Source organism: Protomyctophum bolini (assembly GCF_963924005.1).
Source record: "Protomyctophum bolini genome assembly, chromosome: 10".
In the NCBI taxonomy this organism is placed as follows: Eukaryota; Metazoa; Chordata; class Actinopteri; order Myctophiformes; family Myctophidae; genus Protomyctophum; species Protomyctophum bolini.
In genome coordinates, this window is record NC_137871.1 from 34,933,776 (window position 1) to 34,953,115 (window position 19,340).

Here is a 19,340-nt window from a genome sequence, read left to right on the forward strand (position 1 = left end):
CAAGGATACAATTATTAAATAATATCCAGCTGGTCTCATCTGTTAGTTGGCAGAGCCCTGAGAGCAGTTCATATTCGTTTAGTGAAGTGGTTTTCAACCTTTTTCATTTAAAGCACCATTATTTATTTGGCATTTGAGACAGCCATTTGATGAGATTAGCCTCTCAGACCCCAAACAATAATAATATTTTGGCATTGTTGGATAAGATTCTGTTCACAATGCCATACTGTATTGATGTGGTACCATTAGGAGAGACAGCAGGCAAACGATCAAAAATAACAATTATTTGACATTCTCTAAATTAAATTCTTGTAAATAAAGTAATGCAGCAACAAAAGTGAAACCAAATGGACCCATAAGGGTCATGTTACACTCTCAAGAGTGTTTATTCTCCAAGAACTATTTAAAATCACAGACATGACATCCCCTTCATCATATCATCTAGCTTGGTTTCTCCCATATCCTATTTTTTATTATTATAATATTTAAACTATTTGTTAAATTATATAGCAATCTCCAAGTCGAATCATGCAAACAAAGAGAAAAAAAACTTGACTAATCGACTAAGAGATTGGTAGTCGACTAAGAATCTCTCGATCGATTATCTCCTCAATTATTTGATGCATCAAAAGTAGAATAACCACTAAGAAGATCGATAATGTGTGCTGGTTTTTATGTTGGCCGTTGCATGCCTTCCACTTATTTTCAACACTCTAAACACAAGGACACTGTTCTGGTCCAACAAACAAAGTCTTTAGCCTAGAACTGGAGGGCTATACTTGGGGTCATGGGATCAGTAAAAGAAAAACGTCTGGGTTTCCGAGGCTATGGGATCAGTGACATCATACAGATGTACTTCCGGCTTGCAGAGTACAACTTTGGGGGGGGGGGGGGGGGGGGGGGGGGACTTTTGTATTACTTCTTAGACACAACAACTCTAAGGTATATTAATGACATAGTTCAATGTTGAAAATGAGTGGTGTTCCCCTTTCCAGGTTCCCACATTACATGTTTTCGTCAAGATGATGTGAATGTGTGCACAAGTATAGTTTCAATAAAGATCATTATCATCACAGTTCCAAGACATTTCACCATCAACTCATACATGATTCATTTTCTATTGAGACATTGAGCTTAGGCTGCTGCTGTTCGAAGCGTTTCATTTTTAAATACAGTAAGAGCACAAACAAAGCCCCAACGACATCAACAGCTATCTCTCCCCCTGTTAGGTCATAGTTCATTCAATTCAATCAGTTCAATTAAATAGAAAGTAAAGATTTCAGACAACTTAAAATTTGCAAAATACCACAGGCAATTGAACTTTAATAAATATTAAAACATTAACTTCTGTTTCATATGTACAGATATCGTACAGAGACGTATGTGCTTTCGCAGCAGCTGCAAGGCAGAAATGTACCAGTATTAACATGTTCGGAAACATAACAAAATAAACTGGCCCTCGAAGCTTCTATTGTGATGATAGATTTGTGGATATGAATAAGCTTATTTTCTTCTTCTTTCATCTTCCTATTGAGAAATATACACAACTGAAAGCACAATATGACTCAATGTCTTTAAGCACCACAGCAACTAAATTACCACACTGTACTGACCATTTAGTAACAAAAAATATATATATGGAAAATATCAATATATCAATATATTTCTTTAATTTACACGTTTTTGACAACTCTTGAACTGAGATATTAACATATATCTTCATATATGTTATTTGTTATGGTCATATTATGTATTTTCCTGTGTGTTGCCCTGTGCGCACGCACGCACACACGCTGCACAGCGTTTCCTGTCAAAATCCAGGAAACACTGTTTGGTCTCAATAGTCTTCCAGAGCTCTCGTTAGCCGCCTGAGAGATGGCAAGATGTCAACATACTGTACATACTGCACGACGTACGTATGTTGTTGTTTCCGACAGCGTAACAGTCTAAGACAAGTCATTAAAGAAAGGGAACATATGGGGGTATGGCAACACCATATTTGCATTAATGCCTCCAAAACAGTCAGTTTGCAGTTCACACAGAGTACCCGGATTCAGAAGATTGACCACGAACAAGGATACAATAATTAAATAATATCCAGCTGGTCTCATCTGTTAGTTGGCAGAGCCCTGAGAGCAGTTCATATTAGTTTTAGTGAAGTGGTTTTCAACCTTTTTCATTTAAAGCACCATTATTTATTTGGCATTTGAGACAGCCATTTGATGAGATTAGCCTCTCAGAACAAAACAAAACAAAAATTATATTTTGTTATTGTTGGATAAGATTCTGTTCACAATTCCATACTGTATTGACGTGGTACCATTAGGACAACATGGTTATTTTACATTCTCTAAATTCTTGTAATTAAGTAATGCAGATGTGTAACAAAAACAACTGTTGAGAATGTAAAGTTTAAACCAAATGGACCCATAAGGGTCATGTTACACTCTCAAGAGTTACAGATTCACAAGGGTCCCTTTGGTTACCAACTCTGCATTTAGCTGGGTTGGGGACCACTTGAAACTCCCTCAAAGAACACTGGTTGAAAACCACTGGTTTAGTGGGTTACATTTATTCCTGCAGTCCTGGGTGGCAATGCCATTTTATTTTACATTTTGAGTCTAGCTTTTGTTGATTCATAAGTGCTGGCAGGGATGTCTGCATTGCAGACACATATGGTCTATTGTGGTACTCTATATGTGCCAGATCTTCAAACAAATACATAGTGGGATATTTGTCTGGATCCAAATGTAAAGTGATTGACAAATTGTATGAGTGGTTTTCATCACATCTGTTTATGTACTATTGTGGTTGCACAGACAAGACGGTTTGCTTCAAATCGGCAACTGTTTTACAGTCTATATAATCTAAAAGGATTTTCTTTATTCAAAACAAATGTGCAAACATCTGGCCATGATTTTCGTTTCTCTCAAAGGGTCCAGTGTGCCATAGCTACTGATGCGAGAGTCTGGATGTCATAAAGACAGTCAGTATTTAGTGTTTCTGCAAATAAGGGCACGTCGACGGGATGCTTGACAGGAGCTCAGAAGGGCTTTAAAAACAACCAGTCTTATTAAGAAGACGTCATCTCTATAAGAGAAATGAGAAGGGGCTTTGCATCTATATTCCTCACGCTGGCCGTGCTCGCTTCATCCTGAGCAGAAAGTTCCGCTTCTCCTCCAGAAGCTCCTGGATGCGCTTGTTCCTCGTTCTCTCTCGGAGGTTGATCCGACGCCTCGCGATCAGGTTGCTCTGAGAGAGGTCGTTGTCTACGCCCACGACTCTGCTGCTGCCGTACGGGATGAGGTCGACAGAGTTGTTCTCACTGACCTCCTCCTCCACTACTCCGCCCCAGTGGGGGCGGGGCCCGACCGTGGCCGTCGCCGTGGTCGTGTAAATGAGTCGTTCCGCGGTGGTCTGGGGAGGAGGAGGGACGGTGATTAGGTCCGAGGTCGTGACGCTCACCGGGATGTACTCGGGCAGGTCCGACCAATAAGGTGAGCACAGGCCTGTGACGTCATCGCCGGTGACGGTAGGAATCAGCAGCGCGAGGTCGTCGTCCATCACCACCGTTCCGCTAGTCATCATCACCGCGGGATCGCCGTACGGCATCGTACTGTGATCGCCACTGAGAACGCTCTCGCCTCTGATAATGAGGGTGGCATCGCCGCTGCTGCTTAAAGCGACATCGCTGCTAGACACTGTGGCGTCCTCAAAGTAAATGGTTCCGTCGGGCGACGTTATGACGTCGTGAAACGTAAACGTACTGGGCGTTGAGGTTCCCTCGTCTGTGCGGAGATAGAGCCACTGTGGAGTTTCGCTTGTAGTTTCTCTATCATTGCTGATTGACGGTGGGACAGGCATGCTTGGAGCTGTGGCAAGGGAACTAGTGCTGGGGGACGGTGTGAAAGAGGGATACTCCCATAAGGGTTCTGGGCTTGTTAAGTGAGTGTGGGCTGTGTCGTCGGAGGAGGGACTTGTCATTGGTGGGCTGGTCTTTTTCTGACTGATATTTTTATTTTTATTGGATTTTGGTGGCATGACCTTTTTAGCCTCTAGAATAGCTTGCATTATTGTTTTCTTTTTGGGGACAGACCTTTCTGGAATATCTTTTTGGGGTATAGACTTTTTTGGAAAATCCTTTTTGGGCACAGTCTTTGCTGGAATATTCTTTTTGGGCACAGTTTTTGCTGGAATATTCACTTTGGGTTTAGACTTGGCTGGAATATTCTTTTTGGGATTAGATTTGGCTGGAATATTCTTTTTTGGCACAGATTTAGCTGGAATATTCTTTTTGGGATTAGATTTAGCTGGGATATTCTTTTTGGGCACATATTTAGCTGGAATATTCTTTTTGGGATTAGATTTAGCTGGGATATTCTTTTTGGGCACATAATTAGCTGGAATATTCTTTTTGGGATTAGACTTGGCTGGAATATTCTTTTTAGGGATAGTCTTTTTGGGGGCAGATTTTGCGGAAGTATTCTTTTCGGGAGTGGTCTTAGATGGAATAACTTTTTTGTTGGTGTTTTTTGCTTCAATAGCGGTTTTGGTAGTATTTTTTGTTGGGGTGTTCTTTTTCAATTGCGTCTTCGGTGGAATCACTTTTTTGGTCTTATTCTTTGGTGGAACATTCTTTTTGGGATTGGACTTAGCCGGAGTTGTCTTTTTTGGGCTGATTTTGGGACCTAGCGGTGTTGGAGTATCTGTAGTGTATGGTGGGTTTAGGTGTGCGGTATCATCGGTGGTGTCCGGAGGGGGCAGAGGCAGGGGGTAAGCAGTAGTGCTGGGACTAGTGGTGGTAACTGGGAAGGTTGCCATAGGGGTAGTAGGAACGCTGGAAGGGACTTCAGGGGTGGTAGGAGGAAGAGTAGTAGGGGAGGTAAACGGGTGGGTGAAGACGGTGGATGTGGTGGTGATGGCCGGGGATTGAGCCATTATCCACTGGGTGGCACTGGTCTGTTCAGGGGAGGAGGTGGACGGATGAGTGGGGACGACGGGGTCTGCGACGGTGGTGACAGGGTCTGGGATGAGGGTGGTGACAGGGTGGTCTGTGATGGTGGTGACAGGGTCTGGGATGAGGGTGTTGAGAGGATCTGAGATGAGGGTGGTGACAGGGTGGTCTGTGATGGTGGTGACAGGGTCTGTGATGAGGGTGACAGGGTGGTCTGTGATGGTGGTGACAGGGTCTGGGATGAGGGAGGTGACAGGGTCTGCGACGGTGGTGACAGGGTCAGTGATGGTGGTGGTGAAAGGGTCAGTGATGAGGGTGACAGGGTGGTCTGTGAAGATGGTGGTGACAGGGTCTGTGATGAGGGTGACAGGGTGGTCTGTGAAGATGGTGGTGTCAGGGTCTGGGATGACAGTGGTGACAGGGTGGTCTGTGAAGATGGTGGTGTCAGGGTCTGGGATGACAGTGGTGACAGGGTGGTCTGTGAAGATGGTGGTGTCAGGGTCTGGGATGACAGTGGTGACAGGGTGGTCTGTGAATATGGTGGTGTCAGGCTCTGGGATGACAGTGGTGACAGGATCTGGGATGACAGTGGTGACAGGATCTGGGATGACAGTGGTGACAGGGTCTGTGGTGGTGGTGGTGACGTTGCTGCAGGATTTGCAGCACATGCGCTGGTAGCCCGGTAGGGGGCAGTAGCGCTTCAGCACCTCCATGCTACAGAACACTGAGCGGTCTCCATGACAGCGCTGGCCTGTGGGGGGAGGGGGGAGAGAACAGAGAGCTGAGACATGGGCACAGCGGGAGGGAGGGCTCGTGTGTGTGTGTGTGTGTGTGTGTGTGTGCGTGTGTGGTTTACTAGTTTGCCAGCAGTGGTTGAAAAGGTTTTTTTTTCTGCATCGTGACGCATTGTTGTAAGCTTGTAGATCGGCTATTTTCAAATGGATGTATATAGGGCTGAAGTGGTAAATGTATGTTTTGTAATGATAAAGATCTACAAAGTAACTACTACCTAGCAACTAAAGTTTTCAAATAATTGTAGTGGAGTAAAAGTGCAATATTTGCCTCTGAGGTGGTAAATGCTACAGTAAACTAAAAGTACCACCACTGTTTGGGGATACAATTTCAAGATTTCGTGTTCAAGAAGAAATTTTTAGAACGAGCCGTTTTCTGTCTGCATGTGCACGTGTCCGTGCGTGAATCTGTGTGTATCCACACTGTGTACAGTCATTGTAGTACATGTGGTAAAGCCACACCATTAGGCAGACAATGCAGAAAGGAAGAGTAGAAAAACCCAAATGCATCTGCAGCAGTCATTAGGTTAGTTCAGAGCAACAGAAATCAATAGAGGAGGAGGAGGATAGAGGCCAGGCTTCTGTTGTGGAGACATGCGTTTCTGAAGCTGAATGTTGTTTTGATTTGAACTACTGTAAGATAGGGCATTCACTTCTAGTCATTTTTACTAGTTGACTAGTTGCCTAGTTTACTAGTCGACTAGTCGTTGTTTAACTACCTATTATGTAAAATATATATATATATATTTGTACATTTAAAAACTGTGAACATTGGTGACTATAACTATAATCTACCTGATCTTGAGGCCTAAAAAAATAAATAAAAGGTTGACAAGTGGATTTACTAGTTGACAAGTAAACTAGTCGACTAGTTGCTTAATGCCCTACTGTAAGACTTTTTCTCGTGTTGCTTGATTTGTACCCGTCCGTAACCATGGCAGTACAATAAGCTCCCTGTCAAATCGGACACAGAATCCAGTGAAAATTCCCAAGGGAAACGTAACACTTTTTAAAACATTTTTATTGATACAACCTTTGCTGTTTGAGAATGACAGGAACTGAAACAATGAGATGTACACCCCGCCCCCGCCCTCAATATATAGATATATTCTTTTTCTTAAGAAAAATAATTCAACTGTATCGAAAGGTACAAGTTCACAGTCACTTTGGTAAAACACTTCATTACTTGGAAATCAATCAGTCAATCAGTTTATCAATTTTGAGGAATCAAATGAAAGAAGGTATACATAAATGATAATATATAGTTTTGCTGCTTCAAATTAAAACACGGGATTTCCATGATGATGATGTAAAAACTCGGAATGGCACGTTAAGTGTCATATGAAACATTTACAAAACATTAATAAAAGTTTTCCCTGATAAATCAAAGTGCATATAGACGCAGTGCACGTAGTCCATCTGAATGTCCCCCCTCCCCCCCCTCCCATTATAACGTCGGCCGCCAGCCCCACCACCACCACGCAGCAGGCTAGTGAAGCCACGAAAACAGTTACCCAAAGTATATAGAATATTATAGATTCTTTCTTTTTTTTTTGTCATAAGTAAGAAGATAACAGTCATGAACGTTATTAAATACAGTCAACACCAATGGTATATATACAGTATCGCACTGCTATGGTAACGGTCCACCTTTTCCCGCGAGGAAAAACCTTTTTGATAGCGATCGCTACATCGTCGTCACAACAGAAATATGTGATCACAATAACAATGACAAGTCTGAAGTGTTTCGTTTTTTTTTCTTTTTCGTTTTTTTTCCCGTTTTTCTAGATGCCACATGTCTCGATACCCTAGAACCTTTTTGTAAACCCTTTCCTCAGCAGTCGGAAATAATGTCACCGACGAGTCACCAGCTTGGTATTAGGTTTTGATGATGGTTGGTTGGCGTGTGAGTTTTTTGAAGCTGCCTCTATTCCACGTGAAAACCTATTCGATGAGTAATAAAGCAGAGAAATGCCGTTACATTCAAATCTAAGATAAGGCATTGTTCATGTGGTTAATGTTCGTCACAAAAGGAAAAAGGAAAAAAAAAAAAGTCGATCGGACGGACGCTTCAAATCAAGGTTTATGAGGTATTTCTGTATCTGATCGCTATGACTAGAAGCCTGAATGAATGAGCACACACACACACACACACACACACACACACAGACACGCACATACACATGCAATTGCACGGACGCACGCACACGCACACACACACACACGCACATGCACACACTCAAATGCGCACACAGTACAGTACTTCAGTCTTTCACTTACCTCCCTTCCTCCCTCGTTCCTTCTCTCTTTCACTCGCCTCAAATCAAACACATGACACACATCTGTACTCACACTCACACACATGCACACGCAGTCACGCACGCACGCAGGCACGCACAGAAGCACACACGCACGCACACACACTCACACACAATCGACAGGATGCAAAAATGTGCATGACAAAAAGGTGATTGAAAATACGGTAAACCACTGATCCATCTGAGAGAATGGAGAGGCAACTAACTGATCAAATCCTGCATAATAGAACGTCTTCCCCGCCTTCCCCCCAAAACACTTTACCCTTATTAAATATTTTTCATCTGTATTCATGTAAAATCAATAAAAAAATACACATAACAGTCAAGGATCTAAGCGATCAATAGCAGTCCAAAGGTTTTTAGGCAAATAAGCTACAGCTTATTCATGGTAAAACATTGTTATTAATATTATTGTTTACTCATATATATAGATTTAGATTTATAGGTATATATAAATACAAATATATTCATAGGTGTATTTGTTTAAAGTCTGCAAGCACAAATAAGCTGCATTTTATTGAACTTTAGTAGTAACAGTCAAAGAGAAGATGGTTCGATGGTGGTGAGATGGGAAGCAACCTCAGGTGGTCTTACTACCCTGTGTTTTTTTTCCTTCGTCTTCCATTTAACCCTCACTAGGAGATTGTTCACCTCACAGCCCCCCCCCCCCTCTCCCCTCCCCGCCCCCCCCCGCCCCCGCCTCCCGCCCCTCCCACCCCACAAAAAGAAAAGAAAAGGTTTTCTTATGTCACTTCCTGTATACCTGTGCAGAGTTCCTTCCTGTCAAACTTGAAGCCTCCTTTTTGTACGTCCGGTGTGTGGTCGGTGTTGCTTGTGTTGCCCAAACAGAACCGAACTGCGAGCCCAAAGAGCGCGCGCCGTGCATGGTCGCTGCGAATGCGACGCGGCGCGACGCGTCCTTGCGGGCTCGCAGAGCGGGTTTCTGTTGGGCAAAAAGGACAACACCCTCACACACAACGGAGTATAAAGTAGTCTCGAGAGTGAAACGCAGGATGAGATCTGAACCACTGTTCTCATTCCAGAACGGAACCAGGATGAGGGATGAGCATTGTTTTTCTTTTCTTCTTCTTTTTTTTAGCAAAGATGTCCTCATTGTGACGAGATCACATTCACAATAAAGCTTTCATAATATATTTCTTTGACTTTTTTTTTTTTTCTCATTTTAAATATATAGATATTTATATACCTTTTCTGTTTGTCACCTGTCGCTCCCTACAATGACAGCGCACCAGAGAAGGAGGAGGGGGAGGAAAAAAAAGCACGTCTGCATCTCAGGAGCGGTATAACCCATGACAACACGCAGCTAGCTCGCGCGGCGAAACGCGGGCCGCCCGAAGCCGCTATCCGCTCGCCCATGGCGGCCCCCACGACGACGCCTCTCCGTCCGTGCTCAAAATCTGCTCGCTTCCGTTTTCCCCCGTTTTTCCACATCAAAGTTTGTATGTTAAATCTTTTTGAGTTTTCGACTGGCCAGCGGTTACAACACAATGCTCCACAAAGGAAAGAGAGAGAGAGATAGAGAGAGAGACAGAGAGACAGAGCAAGATAGAAGAACCAACCAGCGCACACACAGGGGGGGAAAGCCAGAGACACCCCCCAGTTAGAGCCGCCTCAGACACAGAGAGAGAGAGAGAGAGAGACACCCCCCCAGTTAGAGCCGCCTCAGACAGAGAGAGAGAGAGAGAGAGAGAGAGACACCCCCCCCCCCACCTCCAACACACCCCGAAAAGATATTAAAAGCGAAAGCTTTTTTTTTGCCGCTCGCACGGGCGCGGGCACAGGAAAAGAGAAGAGAGGTGTCAGGGGGCCAGCCGGGGCCGGCCCTGCAGAGACAGCAGCACAGAGACGGGCAGGGACCAGCGCAGCACAGACGGGCCGCTGTGGAGGCCGGGCCCAGAGGAGCTATAGAGGGAGGTTTTACGTGACGAGATCTTCTGGATGGGGAAGTTGGGGTTGGGACGCGACAGCCACTGGATCAGGATGTTACCGTTCTTGTTCAGGTCCGACGAGCCCTCTGCGGAGAGAGAGAGAGAGAGAGAGAGAGAGAGAGAGAGATGGGGAAAAAAGAGGAATATTTAACACTTTTTATTGCCGGGGAATTCTTCAAAATAAAGGCGCTAGAGTGCCAGCAGATTTCTTTTTTACTCCCCTCCATTCGGTTCCTCCCCAAAACCGGGAGGCATAATCTTTCATTATAACCTCGGCTGGTCACGCTAAAGTCTCTCTAGAAGCGTTAATATTCCATAGAGATGCTAAAGTCTCTCTAGAAGCGTTAATATTCCATAGAGACGCTAAAGTCTCTCTAGAAGCGTTAATGTTCCATAGAGATGCTAAAGTCTCTCTAGAAGCGTTAATATTCCATAGAGACGCTAAAGTCTCTCTAGAAGCGTTAATGTTCCATAGAGACGCTAAAGTCTCTCTAGAAGCGTTAATATTCCATAGAGATGCTAAAGTCTCTCTAGAAGCGTTAATATTCCATAGAGATGCTAAAGTCTCTCTAGAAGCGTTAATATTCCATAGAGACGCTAAAGTCTCTCTAGAAGCGTTAATATTCCATAGAGACGCTAAAGTCTCTCTAGAAGCGTTAATATTCCATAAAGATGCTAAAGTCTCTCTAGAAGCGTTAATATTCCATAGAGATGCTAAAGTCTCTCTAGAAGCGTTAATATTCCATAGAGACGCTAAAGTCTCTCTAGAAGCGTTAATATTCCATAGAGACGCTAAAGTCTCTCTAGAAGCGTTAATATTCCATAAAGATGCTAAAGTCTCTCTAGAAGCGTTAATATTCCATAGAGATGCTAAAGTCTCTCTAGAAGCGTTAATATTCCATAGAGATGCTAAAGTCTCTCTAGAAGCGTTAATATTCCATAGAGACGCTAAAGTCTCTCTAGAAGCGTTAATATTCCATAAAGATGCTAAAGTCTCTCTAGAAGCGTTAATATTCCATAGAGATGCTAAAGTCTCTCTAGAAGCGTTAATATTCCATAGAGATGCTAAAGTCTCTCTAGAAGCGTTAATATTCCATAGAGATGCTAAAGTCTCTCTAGAAGCGTTAATATTCCATAGAGATGCTAAAGTCTCTCTAGAAGCGTTAATATTCATGCTGAGGTCAGAAATGAAGACAGATCATTGTCCCGATTCCATTTTTGTTGCTCCCGATCCGTTTCCGATCATTTGATTTTGAGTATACCGATACCGACATAAGTGCTGGCACTTCCTTCTTTCAATTTCATATTTTTACAGAACACATATCACAATAGTACAATATCCCAAATCACTGACAATATCCTGCCTAATATCATGATATGGATATAATATTGATACTAGGGATGTCCCTCGGATCGGGACAACCCTACCACGGTCCACGGGTCCAGTCTACTGGATGTGGAGGGGGGTACTGTATGTGGTACTCACTGGCACACGGATCCAGTCTACTGGATGTGGAGGGGGGTACTGTATGTGGTACTCACTGGCACACGGATCCAGTCTACTGGATGTGGAGGGGGGTACTGTATGTGGTACTCACTGGCACACGGATCCAGTCTACTGGATGTGGAGGGGGGTATGTGGTACTCACTGGCACACGGATCCAGTCTACTGGATGTGGAGGGGGGTACTGTATGTGGTACTCACTGGCACACGGATCCAGTCTACTGGATGTGGAGGGGGGTACTGTATGTGGTACTCACTGGCACACGGATCCAGTCTACTGGATGTGGAGGGGGGTATGTGGTACTCACTGGCACACGGATCCAGTCTACTGGATGTGGAGGGGGGTATGTGGTACTCACTGGCACACGGATCCAGTCGACACACTCGGATGGTGTCAGGTTTGCTGTCCAGACAGAGGCCGATGGTGTTGTCCCTGGTGTGGCACAGAGCCTGTCTCTGCTGGGTCCCGTTACCACACGTCACTGAGCACTGGACACGCACGCACACACACACACACACACACACACGCACGCACAAACACAAACACAAACACACACACACACACACACACACACACACACACACACACACACACACACACACACACACACACACACACACACACACACACACACACACACACACACACCTAAGTACTGTAGTATGAATATAACTAAGCAAACCGTTTAATAGTTAGTTCTCATCATCTTGCTGCATCAACTACAAACACATGGCTGCCATAATATTTTAAGTCATACGGGCAATCCACCGGACAGAATGGGATATGAGACGGGTTTTGACGACGTCGTCGCAAAAAGGTCTGTCGCGCCAGCGTGCAAAGGGTTATGGGAAATTGAGTCCCTATTGTTTACAACGGGGGAAGCTGCCGAGCAGCGTGTGGCTTCCTCGTCCGGTCTCTTGTTGTGATCGCCACTTTGGAATACATTTCAACTCTACGACAAGCGTTTACACCGTTTTAAAGTGGATTGTCATGACAAGCAACTCAGCAGTCGGTGCAGTGGCTGTTCAAAGGTAGCTTTAATCATAGGCAGGGAAGCCTGAATGACGTAAATGTCCGGCACAGATCCTGTTTTAACCGGCCATGTACGTCAGTAAGTCAGGTCCAACAATGCACCAACCAATCTGCTCATCGGGAGCAGTTTTAGCCTCGCGGTTGAGTGTCTTGCTCAAGGACACTTGACCTTCTGGTGTGTGGCCGTTGCACAGCCATGACACTTGAGAGTGGCCTGTCACTCTATCTATCTAGAATGATGATTGGAGGGCACTCTAATGTAATCATCTGAACTGTGATTGTAGCGTGTCGGAACGCCAGCCCCTCTGAGGTTGAATCTCGTTTCCCCTCGACCCTCAGATCAAATCAATGCTCGATGATGTCCTTATAGCCTTCATCTTTACGAGAGTCACTTTATGTGAAGGACTATGCAAGGGTATAATGTATGACGCGGCGGTATAGTTGTTGAAAAATAACGACCGACAGGATGTTTAAACACAGAGACGAAGTCGAGGTACCCTCACGCAGTAATGCTGGTCTCTATACTGCCTCCCCCTTGGCCGTGTTCCTTCCACGCGCTATGTCCAACTGGGGAGAAACATTGCCCGCGTCAGGTGAAAAGAAGCGGCTTGAACTCCTCGTGCATTGAATCAAGCACGAGGTCAGTCCGTTGCTCTCCCCAGGTTGTCAGAGGGAGAGTATCGCCCTGAGAATTACAGTTTAGGAGATTGGCCCCTGGGTGCATGTTTACCTGTGTCCAGATTGGCCTCTGGGTGCATGTTTACCTGTGTCCACGGTCCCACTCTCCACTGGGCGGGGCAGGGCGTTCGGTTGCAGGAGCGGCGGGCCTCGGGGCGGTCGTCGTTGCAGTGCTTGCTGTGAATGGAGCGCATGGTGTTGTCGTCCGACGGCTGGACACAAGACACGGAGCGGATCTGCTGCCCGGTCCGACCGCACGCCTTACTGCAGTTCTGCCACTCACCTGTCACCCAGCTGGGAGAGAAGGTCAGGGGCGGAGGAGTGCACGTGAATGACCGGAATGGAGACATAATGAATTGCATTTTTAATAAATTGCATTTTTATAGCGCTCGAGCTACAATACCAGATTCGGCCACTATGTCCATTTCGCCTGAGGGTTTCCTCCGGGTCTCTATTAAATACTTTAAGTGTCAGACCTATAGCTGAAGACACATCTTCATTGAGGTATACGTACATACATGGGCGGAGGGCAGGGGTTAGGGTTGGGTGGTGGTTGCCAGGTTGGTATACATACATGGGCGGAGGGCAGGGGTTAGGGTTGCAGTCCCTGGTGTCTCCTCTGGGTTTCATGTTGGACTTGTTGCAGGAACTCTTCGAAACCATCGTGCTGTCTACTCTTCGCCTGCATCCATACCGCAGATACTGCTTTCCTGCACGCGCACGCACGCACACGCACACACACACACACACACACACACGCGCACACACACACACACACACACACACACACACACACACACACACCAAATAGCCTCATTTATTTTGAGTGTCATATAGAAGAAAAGCCTCCAAATTTGTAATTCATCCCAAAAGCAAAACGTTGTGTGTCCCAAAAGGGGTCCCCGCCCCAAAATGGGTTAAGGAAGTTCAGTGTGATAACTCAGTTCGTCAACCCAATACAAGAGATATACTAGCATTTGGGCCTAATCTTCTTTGCCTTTTATTATTATTATTATTATTATTATTATAATTATTATAATTTTACTATTTTGAAAAACATTTTTAAATGTTTTTCAAAATAGTAAAAAAAAGGCAAAGAATACATTTAAGTATAAGAGGTTAAGGCACCGGTGAAGACAGGCCCCATAGAGCCCTAGAGGAGGACCCCGGTCATAAGTATGTAAGTTATGTACAATTTAACGATGTCTGGTCATAACAGAACCACCAGTATCCCAATACTAATCCACTGTTATTCAGTTTAGTTGACCAAATCAGTGAGCCTAAGGGCCGATTCATACTCCTATTTTAGTAGTAGTGCCGAAATGATTTCGTCTCGTCAGAAGTTTCGTCAGACTTTTATTCGGCTCTAAAATAGGAGTATGAATCGGCCCTAAGAAGGAGAAACCTCCATGTATATTATGGCTCGAGAGAATCGAGAGCTTAACAACAGAAAGCCAACTATAAGGGGACTAACTATTGGGGCATTTGAACACTGCTGCCTGCCAAGTCACAATGAGGGACAGGGTCTCGGTTTGTGCTGGGCGGCTGAAATGTCTTGGAAATGAAGGGACTGTCGTCCCACACAAAGGCCTATACCGACCTCCCCCGCAGGGCTTGGAGCAGTAGGACCATTTCTTGGGGGCCCATTCGTAGGCACTGTCCTCCACCAGCATGTTGTTCTCCATGGCCAGGTCACTGTCCACCGTCATCATGTACTTATACGACAAGTTCACGTCCTCCTCGCCGTGTAACTGGACCTACGGGTGACAGAGACACACGTTCAATCATGTACTTATACGACAAGTTCACGTCCTCCTCCCTGTGTAACTGGACCTATGGGTGAAAGAGACCATGTACTTATACGACAAGTTCACGTCCTCCTCCCCGTGTAACTGGACCTACGGGTGACAGAGACACACGTTCAATCATGTACTTATACGACAAGTTCACGTCCTCCTCCCCATGTAACTGGACCTATGGGTGAAAGAGACCATATACTTATACGACAAGTTCACGTCCTCCTCCCCGTGTAACTGGACCTATGGGTGAAAGAGACACGTTCATCATGTACTTATACGACAAGTTCACGTCCTCCTCCCCATGTAACTGGACCTACAGTATGGGTGACAGAGACACACGTTCAATCATGTACTTAAACGACAAGTTCATGTCCTCCTCCCCATGTAACTGGACCTACAGTATGGGTGACAGAGACACACGTTCAATCATGTACTTAAACGACAAGTTCATGTCCTCCTCCCCATGTAACTGGACCTATACGGGTGAAAGAGACCATGTACTTATATGACAAGTTCACGTCCTCTTTCCCATGTAACTGGACCTATACGGGTGAAAGAGACCATGGACTGATGGAAACAGTACTCCAATGCTTTACTTGACAAAAGTATCAATTCCGGAAATATATAAATACGTTTCGGAAATTCAAAAAAGTATTGGCATCAAAATGTACTTAAAGTACCAGAAGAAAAATTGCTCCCTCAAGGGACTAGTGGACAAGAGTGTGACGCATTGTGTAAACAATCATTACGATGCCATCAAGGCCCGCCAAAATACATTTTAGTCGACTGTAGATTTAGTCGAAAAATCTTATGATATTTAGTCGACTAAAACTACCGTATACTAACACAAAAAGATTCCAGGTTACTAAAATTTGACTGACACAAAATTAAAAACTATTGAAGAGACTGTGACTAAAACTAAAATAAAAACAAACAACACTGTTACCATGATGAGAACTCCGTGTCGGAGCGGTCCCGTGGTCTGCAGGGTCTCCTTGTTGTGGTCGTTCTTGTACTCCCACTCCACGCCCTTCTCTATGACCGAGCGGGAGTCTGCAGGGTACTCACTGTCCACCACGCCGTTCAGGAAGAACAGGCCTGAGGCCATGTTCTTCACCGCTGGAGAGGAGAGAGGGTGTGACTCACACTAAATAAATAACTTTGAATGTGTGTGCCCTGCAGGTGCCAGAACAGAAGCCAGACGCACGCACGCACGCACACACACACACACACACACACACACACACACACACACACACACACACACACACACACACACACACACACACACACACTGCATAGTACTGTACCTAAGATGTGTGAGGTTGCCTTCAGCTCCTGGATGAGCAGGTGTCTCGCTCCTCTGGGTATTTCAAGAACTTTGAGGAAAGCTAAATGGAGGGGTTAATTAACCGTTATTATGAAAGTCATTTTAAAGTCATTGTGTTAAGTTAGACAATAACATGAACTCATGCGGTACGGTTGGCTCGCTGGTCGAACACGAGTCACCGTGGAAGGCTTCACTCACACCTTTCGATCTAGCATACAACATTGATGCATGCTAGATGCATGCTAGATGTAAACAAAGAGTAAGTGTCAATGCATTTCCAATGGAAGTCACATGGTTTGACACAACATTCGTGTTGTACGGCTTTCGGCTGTGTGTTTCGACTGCCCCCCTCCCCCTCATACAACACAAATGTTGTGTCAAACTGCATGTGACTCCCATTGGAAATGCATTGCAATTGCAATTGCATCAGTCAATAAGTCTCATACAACAAGCATACATCAATCTGTGTGTGAGTCAGGCCTAAGTGCCGTAGCACTTGCACTATAGCCTCGACGACCACAGGTGTATATGCAAAGGTTATTATGTACTTTAGAATAGATAGCATATTCTGTAGACATAGCACTCTATGGTGTATATCCCAGCTGGCACAGGACGTTAGTTTAACGTTAGATCAACGTTGAACTCTAACGTTGGATGGCGGTTGTATTTTAGTTGAAAGAGAAAGTTTGATTGACTTTGTCCTGATGTTAATCTCTTATGATCCCTGATGACTATTAATGTATTACCATGTGTTGTTCTTGCTTACTGTAAGTCTCTCTGAATGCCTAAATTGTCACACAGAAACATTTTGGCTTATGTTAGAGTGTCACGAGTGCACCTCTAGAGGGCGACATTTAGCTGAAAATAAAATAACAGTGGGACAGGTTTGGAGTGGAGGGCATATCGCCCAAACCTATAATTATATGTGTCTGTCTTTCTCTCAGCTCTGGTATCATTGTTACTCAGATTTCAGGATCTTGATAGCTCACCTCACCTCTGCCCTTCCGTTGAAAGGATTTGGGTATTTGTATGTGTTGCATGCATGTGTCTGAATTTCATTCTTGAACAGTGTGTGAAACTGAAAACCAATGGTAAATAAGAGTTCACGCAGTAATTTCCACTTTCCACGTTTCCTAATCACAGCCAGTAGGCTCCAGCTGAGCTTACTGGCTCCATTGCATGGTCTTTATAAGTAACCTACTGCATGGTTGATCTTTGAATACTGTATATATTCTTTCAGAGCGAACATTTTAAACTCAAAACTTTGCTTCTGGGGGGGGGGGGTCCCTGGAAGTTAACAAGATATTTTCAGATGGGGGTCGGGGGCCAATTACATATAATTGTGGGGGTCCTTGACATGAAAATGTTTGTGAATGACTGAAATAGAAACATAGAGTTTTTCAGAAAACTAAAATCAGGATTCAGCAGCCATGTGTAGAATCGTCCTCAGGTCTAAATCCAAACACATTCTCCTAAAACACATCAATCTCAGTGGTGTCTCATCTCACAGTGGTGAGATACAGTATTGTTAGTATAGTATAGTGTCATACAGTATAGTGTTAGTATAGATACAGTATTGTTAGTATTAGATACAGTGTAGTGTTCCCACCTTGTTTCTTGGCCATGCGGTTGATGGTGTCCTTGAAGGTCTTACAGTTGGAGTTGTCTCCGCCGCAGACGCCACATTTGTCCCCCTCCTTGGACCCGCCCACCACGCCGTCACAGCCCACTTTCTGTTAACCATGCACAGGATCATGGCAAAGAGTTAACCGTGGTGGAAAGCTTATGGACAACAGCACAGTGGAGTGAACTGGGGACCACTGGGGACCTCCCAAAATAATCATATTTCATTTGGGGAATCCTCCACCTTGATTGAAGCACTTGGAATGTAAGAGTTGAGGCATTTAATTTAGTTTGACTCGGGGTCCACAGATAAATATTACGAAAATAGCAGATCTACAAGCTCACAATCTAATTTGACATCAGATATTTATTTTAATTGAGCCAGTTTTCACAGGTTTTTTTCTACTTTTTCTAAGTATTGTATAAAGGTCTTAAAAGTCATTCAATTGTCATGAACTGTCATTTGAGGACCCATAATCCTACTCCATAATCATACTCCGACCCACACGTTGAGATTCACTGGTTTTATATTAATATGACATTAATATGAAAATAATAATGTTTTAAAGGTATGATACTATACTATAAGTAATACAATGTTAGTTCAATTGATCCAAGCTGGAAAACATGCACGATTGATGATTCTCTAATGATTCATCATCAGAGAATCCTGGAATGCACTGTGTAGACAGACAGAACAAAACTCATGCACATGCCCCAAAACACACGCACACGCACACGCACACACACACACACACACACACACACACACACACACACACACACACACACACGCACTTACCTCACACTGTCCTTGCACACACACACTGTGGGGTTCTTTGTAAGAGCAGCGTGTTCCATCCAGCACAGTCTTCTGCATGTAGACCACGTCTTGTGTCTCCTTGGAGCGGCAGTGGAGGTGGCAGCGTTTGTTAGCTGGAGGAGGACGCACGCACACACGCACACGCACGCACGCACACGCACACACACACACACACACACACACACACACACACACACACACACACACACACACACACACACACACACACACACACACACACACACACACACACACACACACACACACACACACACACACACACACAGTCTTTGATTAGTTTCATACAACCCAAACAAACACCAAAAACATGTCATTACTTTCCAAGTGTGTTGTGAATGGAGTCAGTGCAACGCTTTACTTATCAAGATCACCTTATCGACTTCTACTGCATGCATACTGGGATTGGCTGTGATTAGGACACACGGATCGGAGAGGTCCGACGTGGGGTTGGTCAGTTAACCATCGTCTTGATAAGTAACATATTGGTGATTATGGGTTGTTGTTACACGGATAGATG

General features: G+C 44.5%; 1 protein-coding gene across 1 annotated transcript in view; it reads right to left on the reverse strand.

Moving 5' to 3' along the window:
* Positions 1-1,288: 1,288 nt before the first annotated feature.
* LOC308322050 (A disintegrin and metalloproteinase with thrombospondin motifs 2-like) overlaps positions 1,289-19,340 on the reverse strand; it is a 171,764-nt gene continuing 153,712 nt past the window's right edge. Inside the window, exons 13-22 of the mRNA XM_080773238.1 lie at positions 18,782-18,915; positions 17,966-18,089; positions 16,337-16,417; positions 15,973-16,145; positions 14,828-14,984; positions 13,802-13,937; positions 13,314-13,521; positions 11,876-12,005; positions 10,006-10,098; positions 1,289-5,705 (exon numbers count right to left, since the gene is read on the reverse strand). Coding sequence (XP_080629364.1) covers positions 3,130-5,705; positions 10,006-10,098; positions 11,876-12,005; positions 13,314-13,521; positions 13,802-13,937; positions 14,828-14,984; positions 15,973-16,145; positions 16,337-16,417; positions 17,966-18,089; positions 18,782-18,915 — 3,812 coding nt within the window. The 3' untranslated portion in view covers positions 1,289-3,129. The remainder of the gene's footprint in view (positions 5,706-10,005; positions 10,099-11,875; positions 12,006-13,313; positions 13,522-13,801; positions 13,938-14,827; positions 14,985-15,972; positions 16,146-16,336; positions 16,418-17,965; positions 18,090-18,781; positions 18,916-19,340) is intronic.